The 20,781-nt window shown below is 38.1% G+C and overlaps 1 protein-coding gene across 3 annotated transcripts in view; it reads left to right on the top strand.

Annotated features, from left to right (window-relative positions):
- LOC110050081 (structural maintenance of chromosomes protein 1A-like) overlaps positions 1-18,953 on the top strand; it is a 93,914-nt gene extending 74,961 nt beyond the window's left edge. For 2 of the 3 annotated variants that reach the window (XM_020755949.2, XM_089273773.1), the window contains 17 exons: positions 1,442-1,532; positions 3,657-3,687; positions 4,270-4,355; positions 4,765-4,842; positions 6,801-6,884; positions 7,486-7,542; positions 7,793-7,924; positions 8,745-8,819; positions 8,920-9,032; positions 11,724-11,831; positions 12,399-12,459; positions 14,512-14,565; positions 14,667-14,716; positions 15,072-15,146; positions 17,317-17,386; positions 17,592-17,702; positions 18,679-18,953. In XM_020755949.2, the coding sequence (XP_020611608.2) occupies positions 1,442-1,532; positions 3,657-3,687; positions 4,270-4,355; positions 4,765-4,842; positions 6,801-6,884; positions 7,486-7,542; positions 7,793-7,924; positions 8,745-8,819; positions 8,920-9,032; positions 11,724-11,831; positions 12,399-12,459; positions 14,512-14,565; positions 14,667-14,716; positions 15,072-15,146; positions 17,317-17,386; positions 17,592-17,702; positions 18,679-18,741 (1,339 nt within the window). In that variant the 3' untranslated portion in view covers positions 18,742-18,953. Of the gene's footprint in view, positions 1-1,441; positions 1,533-3,656; positions 3,688-4,269; positions 4,356-4,764; positions 4,843-6,800; positions 6,885-7,485; positions 7,543-7,792; positions 7,925-8,744; positions 8,820-8,919; positions 9,033-10,244; positions 11,832-12,398; positions 12,460-14,511; positions 14,566-14,666; positions 14,717-15,071; positions 15,147-17,316; positions 17,387-17,591; positions 17,703-18,678 lie in introns of those variants that run through there. The other variant, XM_089273774.1, reaches the window with a different exon arrangement.
- Positions 18,954-20,781: the final 1,828 nt, after the last annotated feature.

Genomic DNA, 20,781 nt, shown 5'->3' with positions numbered 1-20,781 from the left:
TTGGTAACCCATTGATCTGAAAAATTTTGGTTGTCACATGACTGTCTGTACGTATGTATGTCCGTCCATCCGTACGCCAATACCTTGAAAACTGAGAGTAGCACCATTCCCATAGCTACATCTTTGATGTTGGGCATCCACGCTATTGTCAATTGACAGCTGTCACAACAAGCTATCCACTGACCAGTATCATGTGAGCATATCGCAGGCTCAGGTTTAGCGCTCATGGAGGTTGTGTGTTTTTTGAACTTGACTGCTGAACAGTTGCTGGTTTTTCGATATGACGTGTGCTCAAGTCTGGTTATTTCTCTGGGGGAGAAGGAGGGAGTACTTGCAAACGCAAAATTTTGGCGCAAATTAACCCCTGGCGTGTTGTTGACTTTTCTTCTGACATATTCCTTGCACAATTGTCTCTTGGAAAGTCCCTGATATATTGCGTATGTAATTTCTACAATCTTGGTAAGGCTTATTGGGTATAGTTTGTTAAAATTTAACTGGAAAAAATAGCAAAACCACAGGCTGAACAATTACATGCTCACAATTGATCATTTTTTGAGTTTCTGATCCAAGAAAAAATAATTCTCTTTTTTCTTTATGGTCAGTTACCAGTATTGCAATCAGGAGCTCCACTTTTAGGCTTGGCTAAATCTATATGTTATTATGTTATTTGCATGTCTTTCTTTTCTCAAAAGAACAGTGAACACTTAGCCTTTCACAAATACATGTTGCAACACTATCTAATACGCTTCTATATCATGCATTGTGTATGGCTAGTCTTTTAAATATCTCCATTCATCTCCTTCAAAGTTGCACAAGATCCTTACTTTCTGTGGTACATAATTCACCATTGGCCTAAACCCAGACAGCTGTCTGGCTATAAAGAGTTCTAGCTTGAACTTTAGCATCATTGGCTATACCACTATTGTAAGTGTTTGTAGTCTTCTAAAATGATAACTCCCACCCTCCCTCCCTTTTGAGGCTTGATTGTTATTATTTGAATAAATTTGGGTTCACCTCTCATATGGTGCTTTTGGTTATCTCTCACAGCAACCTCCCCAAGCTTTGTTTTCTTTGCGATCTTTACACCTATTCTTGCCAGACCCAGCACATGCCGGCGGAGTCGGCTCATAGTAGATTTGAGCAAGTCGCAACTGTGCAAACTCTATCACAATGCTGACCAGAGGTTTCAGCTGGTAGTGCCGTTTCAAGTTAGGCTTCTAGTATGTGTAAACTTTTACCCTCCCAACTTGTTTAATACAGTGCAGGTTTCACTGTTCTAAAGCCTGTTCCCTGGGTGGGGGAAGGCTTACAGTTTCACATTGCATACATGTTCATTTATTTAATGGTTGCAGTTTGTGTTCATTATACTCCACACAACTGTTGGAGTCTCTAAGTAACAGTCTAGTAATAAATCCTGTCTGTTTATTGGTTTATTTCAAAGGCAATATGAAGAAAAGCAACTTAAAGCTCAGCAAGAACGAGCTCAACGGCGTCTGGAGTTTTCAAATCAAGAGTCTCGCTTGATGAATCAGGTCAGGAAATGAGATAAAGCATTGGGTTATGGTGTAGTTCTGACAATCATGTAATATACGTGAATGCACCAAGACTATGCAAATAATTTTGTCTTGGCCAATCGGTGCTCAGCATTTGAAAACATGAGTATGCTTGAAGGCTTGTAATGTCTTCATGGAAGGATTAGAATGTCTTAGACATTAGCCGACCTACAAATTGAAGAGAAACAGATGTTTAATGTATATAAGTAACTGGAGTAGCTTGAAGTCAGAACAACCCTGTGCAGTTAAAGTTTATCCGAGAGGAGAGGATTGATGAGAGTGAGTGAAATCTTTTGTTTTGCTTCTCAGTTGTGATTCATCCTAGTCAAGATAGCCAAGCTAACTTGTTATGACCTTCTCATAACTATTGAATATTCATGAGTCAAAAAGGGGTGTTTGAACAAGAATGTTTCAGGGGGACTTTCAAGCACAGTTTGCAACTAATTTTTATTCTTAAAACAGGAAAAGTTATTTTGCGGAGAAATAGCATTTTTCATATACTTCAAATTCAAGTGGTGAATGTCAGAATGTTTCATGCAACTTTTTTGAGCAACTGTAATGTTATATTTTTAAGCAAAAAAATAGTTAGACTTTAACCACCCATTTAAGGTATCAGTGTACCCCAAATGACCGTCATTCTTTGGCACAGCTTTACGGTCCGATGTTTGACCCAAACCTCAGTAAAGTATATAAAGCTTAATAATTGAAGGGGTGAGTGCAAAACCATGCTAAGTGATGATTTGGGTGAAAAAAAAAAATTGCGTGAAAGGGCTTGAATCTTTGCATGTGATCTTCAATGTAATAGAAAAACGTGGTCCTGTATTTTTGTCACTGGTTTTTGCTTTGTTTTCGAGTTAAAACGTATGCAAAAATACTTGGCTTTTCCTAGCCATGTCTTTAGGAGTTTATTTGTTGAACAGCAAACAGGCAGACTGTTTATAGTGTATGAAGTCAAAATCAAATCTCACAGCAGATATAGAGTGGAAATCTGGCAACAGATTGTTTACATCGGTTATTGTGACGTGAACACAACAAGTGAATCGAGTGAGCGTCAAACGAAATACATCGAACAAAAAAGAGATGTGCTGCATTAGAGCTCTGTCAACTAATATCTTAAGCGTTGTTTTAAAGTGATGCTGATACCTTGACTTTGCAGTGATTAAGATGTCCCGTGTAAAATGAAAAGGAAACACCAAAATGTATTGCTTATTCTAGATAAACAAAGGAACTTTTGAAGGCATAAATGCATTTCTTGGTCTTGAGACCTTGACTTACCAGGTTCCCTAGCCTGTTCGTGTTCCACTGACCAAGTGTCTGGAACAGGCAGGTTTCACTGTATGTTTGACATTCTTTTAAGTTATAAGGCCCAAAAACAGTGTGTAATGAGTTAATGCTGCAGACTGCACTCAGGTTAACCTGTTCACATGTAGTTTTCATTATTGTAATGATAACTTGATATAATATACTAAAAATTCTCAGTAGTCTGCAACTGCCATACACCTTTTTTGGACCAAAATGCTTAAAAGGTAACAAAATGAACTGAAACCTGGCAATAGAAGGTCTCAATTGAACAATGCCTAGATACCTTCAAAGTTTCTCCTGCACGTTTACCAACATCTAGCATCTTAAGTTTGTTTTGCTTTTAAATTGCAAATTTTCTATTATGCAAATTGATTTCAAAATGTTATGAAAATATACTGTCCCATTTTTTTTCAGTGGTGAGAAATATTTCCACTAAAATTTAAATCTGAATCCTTGTTTACTGGCAAACCCGCAGTGGTAGTTGAGACACTTTAGAAAACGACACTTTTCGCTATTCAACCCCTTATTCTATTTCATAAGCATCTAGTGATAATTCCACTGCCCCGCCCAATTCAATGTTGTGTAGGTGCTATGGTCTAAGCAGTCTTAGAAATAGAAAAATCAACATTGTTTGGGGGGGAGGGGGAAATGTGTCCAAGACAGCTGACAGTAGAATTTCACTGTGAAGTGTCTCAACAATTGTGGCTCATTGCAGCTGCTGCCTACTTTTAAAGTTAAACCTCCTATTGTCAACTTTTGTAAGAGGACTGGTAAACCTATCCTCAATTTGTCTTTTTGCAGTTGGAGTATGAAAGAGGTAGAGACACGAAAGGTATGTAAAATAGTTTAAATTTTGCTGAGTATTATGAGTGAAAACTAAAAGATAAGAATAATAGACCAATTTTTGATAGATTAAAATTCAGCCTAACACAGTAGACCTCAGCACAAGGCTCTGGGGAATAAACCCCACAAACTCTGAAGTTATTCCCCAGAGCCTCGTGCTGAAGTCTGTTGTGTTAGGCTGAATTGTGATATATCGAAATTGATCTATTCAGGATGTACACTACTAAGAATGTTCCATCAGAAAAGGTGGCTGTGGAAATCAGGATTTTTGAACTTTTTACTGTGGAAAAAGAAGAAATATTGGGAACTATAAAAAAGACTAAAATGCCGCCAATTTATGTAAAACACAGAGAATTTGATTCAAAGCATTTAATTGAGAAGGCTTATAAATTTACTACCAAAGCCATCATAATCTTAATCAGAATCAGAATCAGGAGTTTTTCTTCGGAGTTGTTTTCTCTTACACTACACAAACTTTTGTCTTCGCCTTTCTAAATGTTGGTGCACCTTTTCTTCCAAACTCCTTGATTTAGCGGGTTTTATGACGAAAACATTGAAATTATGTTTTCAGGTCAGTTGAAAAAACTTGAGGAAAGCATGGCAACTGATGAAGAAGAAATTGAAAAACTCAGAGGAGAGGAGAAAGAGAAACTGAAGGTTTGCATTTCCAAACCATTACTTGTTCTCATTTTGTATTCAGTTTTAAAGGACACAGGATCGTGTTTAATGTGGTTTCATTACCAGCTATGCCAAGGATACCTTAAAATGTTCCACTTTGTGGCAGCCATCTTGTCAAGTATGATCCATGCCTGCACCAGATTTTTTGAATTTGTATTCTGCCAGTAGAGTCAAAAGCAATGTTTGCATGGATTTTTGTTGTTTCCTCTTGCATTTTCCGGGCCACATAGAGTACCAATGCGTGCTGAAAAACAGTATTGAAGTATCTTTGAAGTATCAGCGCAGTATCAGTGAAATATCAGGATGCTATTGGCCAACTACTAGCAAACTATTAGCAACTGGTGGTTTGTTTGCATCAGTGCTTTTACATTCATTGTTATATTGGCAGATAATAGAGAGAGAAACATCTGAATTGGAAAAGCTACGTTTGGAGAAATCAGCAGTGAAGTCACAGATTGATGAAAAGGTTGGAGAAAGAGTGCCTATAAATATGTACATTCCTACCTGGACTATTTGACAGTGAATTGTGTCCAAGTGCTATTTATTTTTCAGATAATAATAATAATAATATTTAGTGAGGGAATCCAACTCGCCAAAGGCGGTTTTCAGTGGAGCCCTCCTAAATAAAAATCACCTAAAAATGACATAAATAATAGTTACCTAATAAATTACTACAAGCTAAAATAAATAAGAGTAAAAAGAGTTCGTATTAGTTAAACAGTGTGACCCGTATTGTAAGTAACGTAAGTATTGTAGAACTGTGTTTTGTAAATTAAAATTATTTAAAAAAAAAAAAAAAAAAATTAGTTAAAAAGTTAAAATTCTAAAGATTAAAATTAGCTAAAATCATTCAAAGAAGTTTTCAGTTTAATAATAGATAAAACATGTGTGTCTTTTAATTCACGTGGGAGGCTGTTCCAGTCCTTCGCTGCTTGATAAATGAACATTTGCTTGCCCCAGTTAGTGCGAGGGAGGGGCAAACGAAGATCGTTCAACTGTCTCGTATTGTGCGAGTGAACAGCTTGATTTCTAATGAAACTGAAGTCAAAATCTGTTGACCCAATTAAGCACTTATGAATTGCGGTGCAACGATGAAAAAATTGCCTTAAAGCAAGTGGCTTGAAACCAAGGCTTTTCAAGGCTTGAGTTGACGAGCTTCGGATTGGAAGGCCCAACAGTACTTTAGCAGCAGATGAGAAATAGTTGAAGAGTCCGCAGGGCTGGTCAAAATAAAATAAAAACACTAATGATAGAAAAACATAGCAGTACAACACTCCTAACTGTCTTATTGGAGATTTATTACTTTACTCATATTTATAGTAGACTATCAAAATGAAACACGAAGAGCTTACACTTACTGTTTTCATGACAACTGCCTGTAGATAACTAACGCGACAAAGATCAGTCACACATTTATGCTCACTTTCATTAGACAGAGCGTTGCACCGGGTCATGCAGCAATCAAGTTCTCGTGTTTTTAATTAAAATAAGTGAAAGGTATCTGCTTCCAATTTTTCCCTAGGCCGGTCGTTCCATAAAGAAATTAGTCTATTGAAGAACGACTGTCTGTCACAGTTTAGTCTAAATGGTGTAACAAAAAAAGTTTGTATAGGTGGATAGGTCCTTTAGACTTAACTTTAGTGAATTGAATCCCAATATATTGGCGAGACCTCTCGTCATTCCTCAACAAGGATCAGTGTGCACACTTAAATTGATAAAAAACTATCACATTTTTAAGCACCTCAGCAGCTCTTCCAATAGTAAAACTTGTACAACTCTGATTGTTTTTAAAATTCAAGATTGTGCAAAAACAGTTTATTGTCTCTTACAACCTCAATTGAACACAGATGTTCAACATGTTAACACCTTCTTGTGTTTGTGTTAATCGTTTGTCTGAAGTGGCAGACTCTAATATACACTGAAAAGGTATCTGTACCAGACACGCTATAACAGGTTCTATTATCCCTTTACGTGACTCATTTCTATTCTTGTTACTTGTAATTCAGCTGTTTATGGAAGACCATTCTAATCAATTTCAATAAACTGAAGATGGCATAAGTGACGCTGAAACACGTCTTTAAAAAAAGTTGTTTCATGTTTTTTAAAAGTTTAATATTATGCTACAGTTGAGTTTAAAAGTACACATATTTTTTTAGCCAATCAAATAAAACCAAAACCAAGAGTGACTGGTTGGCATGCATTTTTCTGCGCTGTGCGCCAGGTACACATATTTGCTTGGAGTTTTGATATGTCCACTGGGTTGCAGTGTCTTTTGTGATTATCTAGGATGATTAACAGACTGATTAGTTTGGTTTTGGTTTTGGTTTACGACACTCAGTAGCTGTCAGTAAACTATTGTTGACATGCAAAGGTGGGTTACTTCTGCCGTGAATAATAGCAACTATGTTTTATTTTGAAAACAAGGATCTGGAAATAAAAGAAGTAAAGAAAGGCTTGATGCATCACATGAAAGAAGTCACATCTCTTCAGAAACAAATGACTGCAATGGTAAATATAGTGCTGGTTTTTAAATGATTAATATTATGTTGTGGTTGAGTTTAAAAGCACACACATTTTCTTAGCCAATCAAAAATAAAACCAAAACCAAGAGTGACTCATTGGCATGCGTTTCACTATAGGCGAAGTCTGTATACAAGCCGAACAGGAGTATTTCTACTCCCCCCTGGATGGGATGTTAGGCCATTGCAGGGTTATCCCCCAGCATTAAATTTGCCGGTACCCATTATACACCTGGGTGAAGAAACGCACTATGAGAGTTAAGTGTCTTTCCCAAGAACACAACTCAATGACCTGGCCAGGGCTAAACTTGGACCGCTCTCTCTGGAGTCAAGTGCACTAACCACAAGGCCACCGCACTATAAATCCCTGTTGAAAGCCAGAAAACTGCGCTGCCTGTGAAAAGTGAACAATCGGAAAATTTGCTACAAGCTCCATCATCTATTCAACGTGAAATGTGATTTACCACTTAACACACACAACACAAAATATGACACAATACGAAAATAAATAATAGTTTCTTCCAAATTTAAATCATTTACATGAACTCAGTATATAATGGGGCTCTTGTGTTGTGTTGTGCACTTTGTAGGAGACTCAACTGGAGCAAAAGAGGGCAGATCGTCACAGCCTCTTAAAGTCTTGCAAGGTAACAGGGTACCACATAAGAAGATTAGCTGTTAAACTGACCCATTTCGTTTCTTTTGTCACTTTTACTATTAAACGTCATTGTTAGGTGATAGTTAACTTTTAATCTTAAGTAGGTTTAGGTTTACAGTCATCCATATATCAGCAGTATTTTATTTGCCTGTTGAATTAGCATTCCATCAATCCACATTTTTTATTCTTACCTTATTAGCTTGGTTACCTTCATTCCTTTTTTTTTAATACTATGACAGATGGAAGACATCTTTCTTCCCTTTAAGAAGGGAGGAATGAATGATATTGATCTGGGAGAACCCTCAGCTAGTCAGCCCGAGACATCAAGTCAGGAGTCATCGTCTACGGAAGTTAATAGCGCAAGCACACAGGTAATGTGTACTTTTTGTCTCATTTGTACATTTACATGTCACCTGTTTAGTTTTGTTTTTTGTTTTTGCTTTTTTGTGTGTGTGTGTGTGAGTTTATTTTTTGTTACTTTTGAGCATTGTCAAAACTTCATGAAGGCTAAGTCCATAAACATTTCCCTACAGTAAGGAATTGTCACAGGGTTACGTGCTTGTCTCGACACACGTGGGGTGGTTGCAGCTGATATTGAATGCTTTTTGTTGCCACATGTTTATGTTATTGACAGCAAAGCTCTGTTGACAGTGGAAAGTTTGCATTTCTGCGTGAAACTCTTGGAGCACTCTGATTCAGCCCTGTAAAAGTTCCCCATGACAGTCTGTGCGTTTTAACTCGTAATAATCTTCTCAAAGATGATGAGATTATTGACACTTAATATGTTATAATAAAATAGCAAAAACATTCTTAACCCATTTTTGAGTTAATTGGATCTTTTCTCTTTTCTTTACAAGAAAACATAAACAATATATTGCGGGATTGGACAAGACATATATAGCAACTGCACTATACAGCCAATTACAAAAAGTTGAAATGTACATTTGTTTTTGGCGAGTACTCAGTCCAGTGTGATTTGTGCATACATTTACTCTTGAGAAGCTTTCTTCATGCATAATCAGTGAGCTGTTTTTAGTTAGAAAATTAAGAAGAGTGAACAGCGTATAATAAACATCAAAACTTATTCCAGGCTTTTTATTTGTTTGAAAGTTGTAGTAGAAAAGGTGCCTTGGTAATTATACAGGTTTCCGAATGTTCAAATGAATAATGCATGTAAATTTCAACTTGCAGGGAGCCAAGATAACTTATGAAAGGGAAGCTAATCTAGTGATTGACTATTCTTCGCTCAGTCGAAATTTAAAGCAGGTGAGGTCAAGACACTGTTTGTTTGTTTGTTTGCTTTGGTTGTTAGTCTGTCTGTCAAGTTGTAAACATTGTGATTATGAATTGTGTTTACTTTGATTAGCTTGACGACCCTGCTGAAATTCGCAACATGATGAATGAACTGACTAACAAGGTGAATAAGCTGCAGACCACTTTGCAGAGGATACAGGCTCCGAACATGAAGGCCCTTGAAAAGTAAGAACTGGATTAGTTGCTAAGCAATGACACAAAAGAATGTGTACAACATGAGTAAATTGGGTTTCATTAGTCGTCACTATGCTGTAATGAGAACGCAGGGCACACGTGATGTCAAGAATTTAACGTGGGTATGACAATTCTCTGAGTACTTGTGAAACAGGAAAAAGCCAGATGATGTGAGAGAGGCAAAGGCCCTTTGCCTTGGACTACCTTGCATCACTTATTTCTTGGGTACGAAGAAATCAACTGCCAAACCAAACAAGTGTAATACAAATGTAACGCTAGCGCACAGAGCGTATTACGCTTCCGATATTTTTACTGATAGAGGTTTTGCACGGCAGCCATGTTGCATGGCAGGAACAATAGATTCTTTTTCCTATGGGAAAAAATGTTCTTCCTGATGCAAAACATTTTCATTGTTCTTGCCATGCAACATGGCTGCCGTGCAAAGCCTCTATAGTCAAATCAAGTCATCTTTATTTAGGCAGGGTAGCCCCATCAGTCATAGGCTGATATCAAAGGGGGCCCTGCGTAAAATTAAGACTAAGAATACTATTCGATCTGACTCCATTTGGCCCAATTTAACCCTAATTAACAATTATGTTTCGTGATTTACTACCTGTTTGCCTATTCTTGGAAAGCGTGCATTAGGCTCTCCAGTTTTATCAGATGTTAGGGTTGCATTTAGTCCCGGCGTGTCTAGTTGATGAAAATCGATATTAATTGATTGGCATCAGAATTCGATGAAGGCACAGTTTTGAAATGGTCCTCCAATATATAGATTCAGGCCAGCCTAAAAGCGTAGCTCCTGGGCCGGGTTGTTCAAAGCCTGATTAAGCTAACCCAGAAAAATCTAGAATTTTGATTTGAGTTTTGTAACTTTGCGGTGAGGTTTTCTGTATATTGTTTGGCCTTCTGTTTTGAGTTTTAATAATCACCCTATACACAAAACAAAACAGCAAAAAACATTTGTATAGAAGAAAAAATTTTATAATTTGGTTAACTTTTAATCCTGGGTTAGCATTAACCACCTTCCGAACAATCCTACCCTGTTTCCAACAAGTAACCTAATATGAGCCCGCGATCCAATCGATAATCAGTTTTTGGTCAGCGGTCAACTTCAAAAAACACGTGACCTCGTTGGAGTTGTAAACTTGAGCCCGCGATATGGTCACGTGATACTGGTCAGCGGATACCTTGTTTTGACAGGTGTCACATGGATGTCCAATATCAAGGAAGTACACGGTAAACCAAGGCTGCATGGGTGTCAACCTATTATTTGGAGTATGGCCGCCATGTAGGGCAACTCCGTCGCCGTCGTCGCCGTCGTGCGTACGCGCCCACGAGCAATACCGCTAGCCATGATAACCATGAGAAAATCAACTCAAGGGTTTCTTTTTCTTTCCTATATGAGTATGGGGCTCCGCTTGGCGGCCCTTCGGGCCGCCGGAGCTCCGCTATAACTATCTCTATTACATCATTGTGCAGAGATCAATTTCTCTTGTACTTATGCACGCTGTCTGTTATTTGATGTCACCTCGATGTAGTTACTCTTTGGCTTGAGAAATTTCCGATCACTATAGTTTATAGTTGGTTTTCACATTACGTCACTAAAATTCGAACTACAAAACTATTGATCTTCTGAGATTTTATTTTAATGATGTATAAGAGCAGCTGAAAACTAATATTCATACAAATTTTCGCTCCGAATGGATTCTTGGTTTTGTGATACACTACGCTTGAATTTCTAAGCTTTTGCGTGACGCGGCATTTACATAACGGCCTAGAGAGCTGTCATGATGGTTAAAAAAGTGACTTATTTTGGGGAACTTGGCTATCTTAACAGTTCATGTCTCAGAAAAAATATTATTTTAATGTTTTAGAGTTCCTCGAGGGATAAATTCACGCTTTTGTAGCAAAACTCAGTGACAGATTCTTCTGTTGGTTTCCGGCCGCCATGTTGGTGACCATACGGATGGGCACCAGCATGGCGTCTCCACACAAATCTCTATAAATTTGGGAAAAAATTTTCTCCGCATATCTCCCATAAGAAAAATTGCTGTGACCAGAATTTGGGCGAGAGTCTTTGCATATTCACCTTCTTTCATTTCCTAGATTCTGAACTTTATCTATTGACCGGTTTTGATTTTTATTTTGATCTATTCTGAATGGCGTGACTCTAAAAACCAGCAATATACTCTTCTTACTGAAGTTTTTCAGCAAACCCTTAAATTAGATAATTGGCCCATTGCATGAACTGGTCACACGATGCAAACATCCTCATAGTGGATGGCAAAAAAATGTCACAGACTCCACAACAGAGCGACTTCAACCAGTCAGGCTTTATGTCACAGTATGTGGCATGGCATAAAGGCGTTGCCGATTTTGTACCATGTGAGCCATTTCTCTTCAAAGACAAAGACGTGCTGGTTAATTTTATGGTAGAGTTACTTCAGGTTTTGTTAAACTTATTGATTTTAACCATCTTGTTAAGGTAAGTGAACAATTATTTTCTGCATTATACATGTACATAAAAGCAAATTTAACTGTTCACTGTATTCGTGAAAATTTGATTTTTCATTGGAATTCTCAGTGTCTCGGTCCATAGACTTGCTAAAATGGTCTTTGTTCCCCCAACAGTTAACATTTTGCTTCTAGATAACACTTAAATGATGTTTTCATCTCCAGACTGGACGGAGTGAGTAGCCGGTTTCAAGAAACAAGTGCTGAATTTGAGCAAGCACGAAATAAAGCGAGAAAGGCGAAAATTGAGTTCGAGACTGTCAAGAAGAGTAGGTCAGTAACCATAGGCTTTGCACCAGCCGAATATCACTTCCAGAAAAATAGTTTCAAACAGAAGTAGCGTATACCTAACATGTTAAACGAAATGCCATAAAATTGCAGTCAGGAATGGACATAACATAATGTTAAGTTGTTGTTAACATTGTATTTAACGTTTTAAAAAGTCAGCGTCAAAACGTCTTACATTTTATCACCTAATATGTTGTTATCTCCTAATTTTTACAACTTTTCATTATGAAAAAATGGCACAATGGGCAAAAGACATGTCTGAACTTCGTTTTATGTTTGGGTCAAAAATTTGCGATTTATGAAGTGTTCCAGTTCAGATCTAAAATATTGCGTGTCGTATTAAATTAGTTATTCAGGGCTTTTTTGCCAATGGTTGTGTAGTTTCATGCATTTGCTGTCTTCAACACTCGGTGGCTTTCATAGACAGAGTATATTTGTTTATGTCAGTTATTTGTTTTTGTTTTTCGGAAGCGATTTTGGCACATTGGTGCTTTGTATGCCTTGCTGCTTGAGGAATACTGTACTAATTAATTAAAATATTTTTTGGCTAAGGTATGATCGCTTCATGGATGCATTTGAACATGTTTCACAAAGGATAGATGACATATATAAGGTTAGAAAATGCCCTCAAGTTCACCATTTGTTAGTTTTTGTACCTTTGTCTCACGTCTAAGTCTGAAAAGTTAAAATATAGATATATCAATGTAGGTAGAATTTTGTGTGCGATTTTTAAGAAACTCTGATTGTTTTACAGTAGAAATTATTGTAGTTACCAAATAGAAGGTGGTATTCCATGGTTGCTTCCATTATGTCAAGGCGACTGGTCAGAGACCAGCGGACTAACCGAAGTAAGTGGAACGACATTTTCCGATCAAACCGGGCCAACCAAGAGGAATGGCTTGTACCATTTTTTATTCCTTTCCCAAATTTCCTACGTAAGTGAAATCTACTGATGAGAAGTAGGGGAATGAACCGGTTTGTCAAAATCGAACGGCAGATTTCGGTCGGACCGGTCCGACCGGTAAAAGTGAACCACCTCTGGAGGTGGTCCTATATCAATTTTCCGGTCGGGTGGAACCGAAACGGTCCTTTCCATTTGACTTCCAACTGCAATTTGCGGAATGTTTGGCATAATGGGAAGTTCTCTAAGAAAATAATGCACGCTTGAGGTGTAGAAAAACTGCTACTGGACGCACAAGTTGAATGTGAGTGCTTTCAGCAATTTTTTCTAGACCTCAAGACTGCATTATTGTCTGGGAAAATATAGGAACACCATCTTGTTATGGGTTTAGAACAAAGCAGGAAAAAAGAAAAAAATTAACGTCTGAGAAGGGGCGGTGATAACGGTGGTAACACAACATTCAGGACATACGTGGTCCATTATTTCTAGTCGTACATCTGTTTGACATACAAATTCCATGTTGCTGTGCGCCTGGTCAGTAATTAATCACAGATCAAAATGTGGTAAGAAAAAAAGTGGCACATAGCGATAGGCGATAGCCGAGTGTGTCAGTGATGTTGTTCCACGACCGTGTGTAGGGAGGCTGGGACCTTAGGGCATACCGTATACCCAAGAACCAAACACGACAGCCCCTGAGTCAGTTCTATGTATTTGTTTGAGACGAAAGAACGCACTACTAATGAAAGTTTTAGTGGCGAAGTCTGAAGGACGCAGAACTATTGCGTTAGAATATTGGGAAAGGTGTTTCAAGTAAGCGAAATGCTACTTCAAGTGGCCCTTTTAAAAATACTAAGACATTGCCTCTTTCCCACTTCCCAGAGATTTTTTGGTGCTTATTATGTTTTCACATTTGCATATTCTAGGGGGTAGTAGAAAGTTATTTTTTGATCACAACATCCCCCCCCCGAAAAAAAAAGCGTGTTGTCGTGTGTCGTAATGTTTTAGACGGTAACATTTCGTTCTTAGAACCAAAACACACCTTTAAAGAGATCGAAATGGTAAGGAATAAGCATCAAGAAGATTCGACCAACAATAGAGAGAGTAATAATGGCTTATAGAAGCAATGATATCATCCTTCGGGTTACAAGAAGCTCTGAATCAATGGTCTCTGAATGCATGTGAAACAAAACCGCGCTAGGAAACACTAACTGCGGACAAGTTTAAAATGGACTTTCTCGTCTACGGTATGGAAATATCACTATTCAAGCGAATTTATCGCTTATAAAATTGACATTCTCTTTTAGAGGAATTGTTTTGGTGTTATGAACTTTTACGTTGTCAACGTACAGATAGCAACAACACTCATTTGGATAGCAAAATATACTTCTGGAGAACGCTTATATCCAAGTCACTATTTTTCTTGAGCATGATCTTTATGTATACTGGTATATTATTGTAACAGCCGAATGCGCGGTTGGAATGCGTTTCTACACACTTTTCGTGTTGTACGTCATCCTGAGGTGAATGAGTAGACGCGTGCTGAACCCCGTCCACTCAAGACAGCTGTCAAACACAATAGCGCCGTTTAGAGTGTTATTTTCTAGGTCCTCTATGAATACAACATTTTATTGGAAACTAATACTAACCACAATAGTAATTACTAAAGAAACGTTATGCTGTGATGCGGCTAACTGCTACCACACAAACAGAATAGAAAGCCTGTTGTCAGAATAGTCGCACTTACAATTGATTATCGTTGTTCAGGAACTGGCCAATAATCCCAGTGCACAAGCGTTCCTTGGACCTGAAGATGCTGAGGTGTGTGTGCCATGTAGTGTAGTGAAGTTCCTTGTACATCTACATTTTTCCAGCTCTTTGAATGAAATAGCAAAGAATTTAATCATTTTCCTTTGTTGTAGGAGCCTTATCTTGGAGGAATCAATTACAACTGTGTAGCTCCCGGAAAAAGGTTTTTTACTGCTGGCCTCTTGTTCTATTTTGTTGGTTCATTTTGTTGTCGCAACAAGAAAGCCTTTGTCATTTTGAACAGTATTAAAAATTCCCAAACATGCTTGTATTTGTAATATACATGAAAATTAGAACAGTTGATCTAGATTCACCAGGTGATGATAATCAAGGAAACAATTATGTGGTCCGAAATGATGTTTATACGAACTTGAAAATGAAAGGAATGGACTTGTGAATTTGACGTTACAATTTTAACGTTCAGAACTATTTTATTTACTCGAAAAAATATGTTGTGGGCAAAAACTGAGCGTATTATCTTCATTGTTCGTACTGATAAATGCTGCGTGATTATTCAGGTTTCGGCCGATGGACAACTTGTCAGGCGGTGAAAAGACTGTCGCTGCTCTTGCTCTCCTCTTCAGTATTCACAGGTACTGCACTTCTCTCAAGTCTACACATTTGCATTTCAGTACAAAAAGTCATTCTCCCAAGTGGTATTCTCCCAAGTTGTAATTTTAACAACAAAAGGATTACAAAGCAAGGAAAAACATTTATTATTTGGAACGGACTGTTTTACTGAAAACTAAAACACTCATAGAATCTACAACCACTACGTCCGGGAGCTGAATGGCGTATTTTCCGTGTACTTCTCTCGCGAGTGGCATATGGGCAAATGACGTCACGATTCCCCAGTATTGCATTGCGCATCCCTACTGTGCATAATTTCACGCGTGATTAGCGCGGCGCATTAAAAAATGGCGGCTTTTTCTTTACGGCTGGACCTCGCCAGAGAGGTAAATCGTCATTTTCTCGCAAACGAGTATGGTGACCTATAATTTTTTTCTGTTGATTTGAATTGAGTAATACATTTCTCTCTGTAAAATAAATATGGACCAATTCTCAGTGTAGAACAAAAAGCAATTGTCGGAAACGTGTATTTAGTAAGCAATCGTGACTACAATCATGGTGCCATTATAAGGATTTATTGGGTATAAACAAGGTGCTGTTGCTCCTAAACGAACATGGGGACGCCTCATTTTTCTTTCAAAATTTAAGTTCCTATAATATAAACAATCAACAGGCAAAGTTTCGCAAAAATCTCAGTGCAGGTTCTATTTCAGTGGAATGACCTTAATGAACTTGGGTTGTTGTTCGGTATAATGCCGGCTGCTGGTAGATTTGATTGGTTGAGCGACAACAAAGTAATTGCGTTTGGCAAACAACTTGAAAACAAGGACACCAAAAATAAAACGCTGTAAAAGGGTTTCAAGAAATTTCTGGAAACTTATGACGAGAAAACAGAAGTTTTAATTGGGGTGCGAAAGAAAACCGGCGAAGATTACGATTCCTCGTCTATCACAGCTTTTATCCAACGCATTTAGCGCTATTATCGAAAACGTAACTATGGATTCTATGTAATTTTAAGTACTAAAATCTCGTTAAAATTTAGTTTGCATGATTGGACGGACTATTTTGCCGGTAGTGTGCTGATTGAGCCACTATTTTTAGAAACCCAATATTTGTAAACATGTATCTCCATGATGTATTTTATTGTCGATAATTATAATGAAATAGAACAGTGCACGTTAACTCGAAGATATGAATTTTGTGTTTGAGTGGGAAGAAAAATATATCACTCACGAGATATTATTCTAGCCACTCAAACATAAAATTCATATCCTCTTACCGTGTAATATCCTCTATAGATATGTTAGTATCTTGTTTAAATTTCCCCTCGTACACTACGTGTTTTAACGAGCTCTTCAGCTCATGGGAGTGCTTGCTTGCTTGCTCGCTTGATTGATTGAGTTTATGATTGATTTTACAATTGATTGATTTTGTGATTGATTTTATAATTGATTGATTTTATGATTGGTTGATTGGTTGATGGATGGATGGATGGATGGATGGATGGATGGATGGATGGATGGATGGATGGATGGATGGATGGATGGATGGATGGATGGATGGATGGATGGATGGATGGATGGATGGATGGATGGATTGATTTTATGATTGGTTGATTGGTGGATGGATGGATGGATGGATGGATGGATGGATGGATGGATGGATGGATGGATGGATGGATGGATGGATGGATGGATGGATGGATGGATGGATGGATGGATGGATGGATGGATGGATGGATGGATGGATGGATGGATGGATGGATGGATGGATGGATGGATGGATGGATGGATGGATGGATGGATGGATGGATGGATGGATGGATGGATGGATGGATGGATGGATGGATGGATTGATTGATTGATTGATAAAGCATTGTAGATTTTAACTTTCCAGGATCTTTAACAAGTGCAACTGCAACAATGGTTGAATTCGCAATAGACATTCATAGACAGGCTGTGCTGTACTCTTGGTTTCGAGCTCTGAAGGCTAGCCACTGGCTTGTGTCCTTGGCTTGTGTTGCAGTGTACTTCTGTCCGTCCAGTTTTAAAACTACTCGTGTACTTTCATGCTTTTAACTGCGTTTATCACCAGCTATTCGAACCGTAAGACTTAGTAAGAGAATTTATATCTTATAGACCCATATAGTGCAGTAGTAATTCCCTCTTATCTTTCCATATACTATGTGCCTAGCTACCAGCCTGCACCATTCTTTGTTCTGGATGAAATAGACGCAGCCCTCGACAACACCAACATCAACAAGGTGAATATTACTTTTCGATAAATACAAAAGCTAGTTGGAGCTTCAGTTTTTCCTTGGTTTTTCTCGAGTTCATTTTCAGATGAAGTGGTATAACCCCGCTGATGCCGTATTTGGTTGGCGTCTTGTTCTGTGTACGTAGCGTCAGTTCTTATACTTATGTTACTACATCGTTACAAGTAATGCGTCTATTGCTGTTCCTTTGTAGGTTGCAAGGTACATTATCAATGAAACCAAAGAGCACTTTCAGTGTATCGTTATTTCCCTGAAGGAAGAGTTTTATACAAGAGCAGAAGCTCTCATTGGAATTACTGCTGAGGTTAGCACTGCGCCTAGTTAACGTTAGCCTTTAGCCACATGTACAAGATAGGTCTTGTATGATTGTTGTCATACGACAAGACTTGATTTTACTCCTGCATAGCTTGAGTCATGTTGTTTTAAGTTTTACACCATAGACCAATGACAGCAACAAAAAGAGAAAGAGCATTTGCAAAAAACATGTACCCTGTTTTGATTTGCCTGAAGGCAGCCACATCCTTCATTCCTACCATTTATATGCCTGATTTTGTTATCAAATTACTATTTTATCTGTGATTCTTTGGTGTTCTTTTGAAAATTATTAAGTCAGCAGTTACCTTTGTATTTGTCGACGATATGTATCTGTTAAGGTGACTCAAAACAGTTTCCAGCACTTTCCAAGACTTAGATTTTGATGGGTCGTTGTAACCACCATTTATCAGTTGATGCTACAATCATGGTATCAAAAACCTGCCCAATCACCGGTGAACACGTTCTTATAATTTTCGTGACTCAATAGGTTACCATAGCAACGGTATGATCTACTAAATGCACCCTTCATTATAGCTTAAAGTGCACGGTGAAATTTTTTTATATCATCAAATTTGATAAGCATGATAAGACGCAACGTTTTGCAAACTTTAAAAAAATTCTGTTCAGAGCCACCTTAAATTTTCAGAACTTTTAGGTGGCTCGGAACTCCATGTACAGATTTTTTTAAAACTTTGCCGAAGGTTACGTCTTACCATGCTTATCAATTTCACCGTGCCATTTTTGAATTATAAGCCCCTAAGGCTGTAATTAAGGGTGTTTTTAGCGGGTCATGCTGTTGCTATGGTAACCAATTATGTCACGAAAATTATAACGTGTTCACCAGTGATTGTCAGTTTTTTGATACCATGATTGTAGGATCAAGTAATAAAGAGTGGTTATAATGACCCATTAAAATCTAAGTGCTGGAAACTGTTTTGAGCCATGTTTCATTTCCTTATTTGCAGCCTGACAAGGACTGTACTGTGAGTCAAGTGTTTACATTGGACCTGACTCAGTACCCCGAGTAGCTGAAACTACATACTGTGTAAACCCGTCCTCCACTTTGGACTTACACTTTGAACCTTTGAAGCGATACTTATATGAAGAGAAATTAGACTTGTGCAAAGATGTGTCCCGCTCCTTTATGGCTTATGAATAAATTAAAAATAACAGCAAGGCACATTTATAGAAATTAGCATCCAATGTGAGGGAATAAATTCGCAAAGGTGACATGAAAGCATTCATGTTGCGTTATTTTCGTTAATTTTCTTGCTAACATGTAAAAGTTGCCTAATGTTGTAAAGTTATGGTGTGTCTGCTGACGATTCCAAGGTTTGTTTTAAAATACGGATTATCTCAATATCCTTTTCTTTTCTGTTATCCTCTCCCCCTCTGAAGGCGGATTGTGTCACTTCTTCTGCATTAGTTTCTCCTATTTATTACCACCTGGCGGCCGGAGGCGGCTGGCTACTCCCAAAACGTTAATTTTTAACTTTCCTATAGAACCCCAAAAGTAACGGCCCACCCGAAAGTAAGTAGATTACCACTCCACCACAAAAAAACCGTGTTATGTTTGATATCACGGTTCAGCAGGGTTGTCACAGGTCAGGAAATGGTCAGGGGGGAAAAATTCTTCAAGATCATTGAAAAGTCAGGGAAAATTGATATTTGAAGAAAAGTCAGGGAAAATTGAAATGATTTAACACGGCTGATTTAATATCCTTGAACGCTGAAAGAAACAGTTGGGGCCACTGTGATCTCAACGATATTTGTCGAAAACATGTCAGCTTCAATGAGCGAGTGGAAAGGAAGGCTGTAAGAGGAGGCGAGAAGTTTGTTACTGAAACTGACATTTTGTATTTATTTGGTCAGGGATATTTTATTTTTATCGGGAAAAGTCAGGGAATTTTGAAAAGCGATGTCTGTAGCAACCATTTTTCAAACAGTATTAGTTACATCGCGATATAATGCGACCATTACTTTCGTCCTGCAGTGTGAACATTTGGGGCCTTTTTATCCTTTCACAGTATGCTTTGTCTATGTGGGTAATTAGTAACAAATGCAACCTCTATCCTAGTCTTTCTGAACGGAAACAGTACACTGTAATTAATGGCGTACCCTCTGAGAATACCAAAGTTGCACACGGCATACCACAGGGCTCCGTACTGGGGCCAATACTCCTCGCCTTAAACACAAGCGATCTACCGAAAGCGGTCAACACTGCAACGACGTTCCTGTACTGCGTTGGAGAATTTGTGGACCAGGTCGCAGCATTGCTGGACAAAACATATCAGAGCTCAAGAGAGGGTTCGTTAACAAGCTAAATCTGATCAAACGAGTCGCTTTTTACCTAGAAATTCGCTTGTAGATCTATATTTTAAAGTTGTTTTACCCTCGTTTACATATCCGCTACCAATTTGAGGGTGTTGTACAAATAAGAACGAATTTAACGCTTTGGAATCCATACATTGTAGGGCTGCTAGAGTTATATATACCCTCCCGTGCGACATCTCCTCTGAAAAGAAGAAAAATGGCTAAGTGGGACTCCTTATTCGACACTTATAACGTCAAAATAGCCACCTTAATTTATAACATTTATAATCACACAACTCCATCTTGCTGGGAACATTTAATCCAAAGGAAAGAGTCCAAGTGTGACCTCTGTCATCAACATCGTGTTAGCGTGCAACGTTTTAAAACTTATTATATGAAAAACTCTGTATCATACAGAGGATCCATTGCTTGGAATCTTTAAGAACCATCCGCTGTCAGGGCCAGAGATTATGATAAAAGGGCAAAAAAAGTCTCCCGCCCTCAGAAGCTTGAATTTTAGTGAAGAGTCACCGCAGATAGGTCCCCACACTGACTGTGATTTCGTCTTTTATTGATTTTATTATTTCTTTTTAACATTTTTCAATTTGTTATTATCCCATTAACATTTTTTTTTACACGGCCCCATAATGTACCAGTCAAATCGAAGCTTCAATATCCATACCCCGGTCATTTGACGCCTTTCCCTGCCCGGGGGGGGGGGGGCATTTGATCACCACTTAAGGGGTGGGGAATTT

Source organism: Orbicella faveolata, unplaced genomic scaffold, assembly GCF_042242905.1.
Source record: "Orbicella faveolata isolate gen_17 unplaced genomic scaffold, um_ofav_v1 contig_35, whole genome shotgun sequence".
Classification (NCBI taxonomy): domain Eukaryota; kingdom Metazoa; phylum Cnidaria; class Anthozoa; order Scleractinia; family Merulinidae; genus Orbicella; species Orbicella faveolata.
This window is presented reverse-complemented; position numbering and strand designations above follow the sequence as displayed.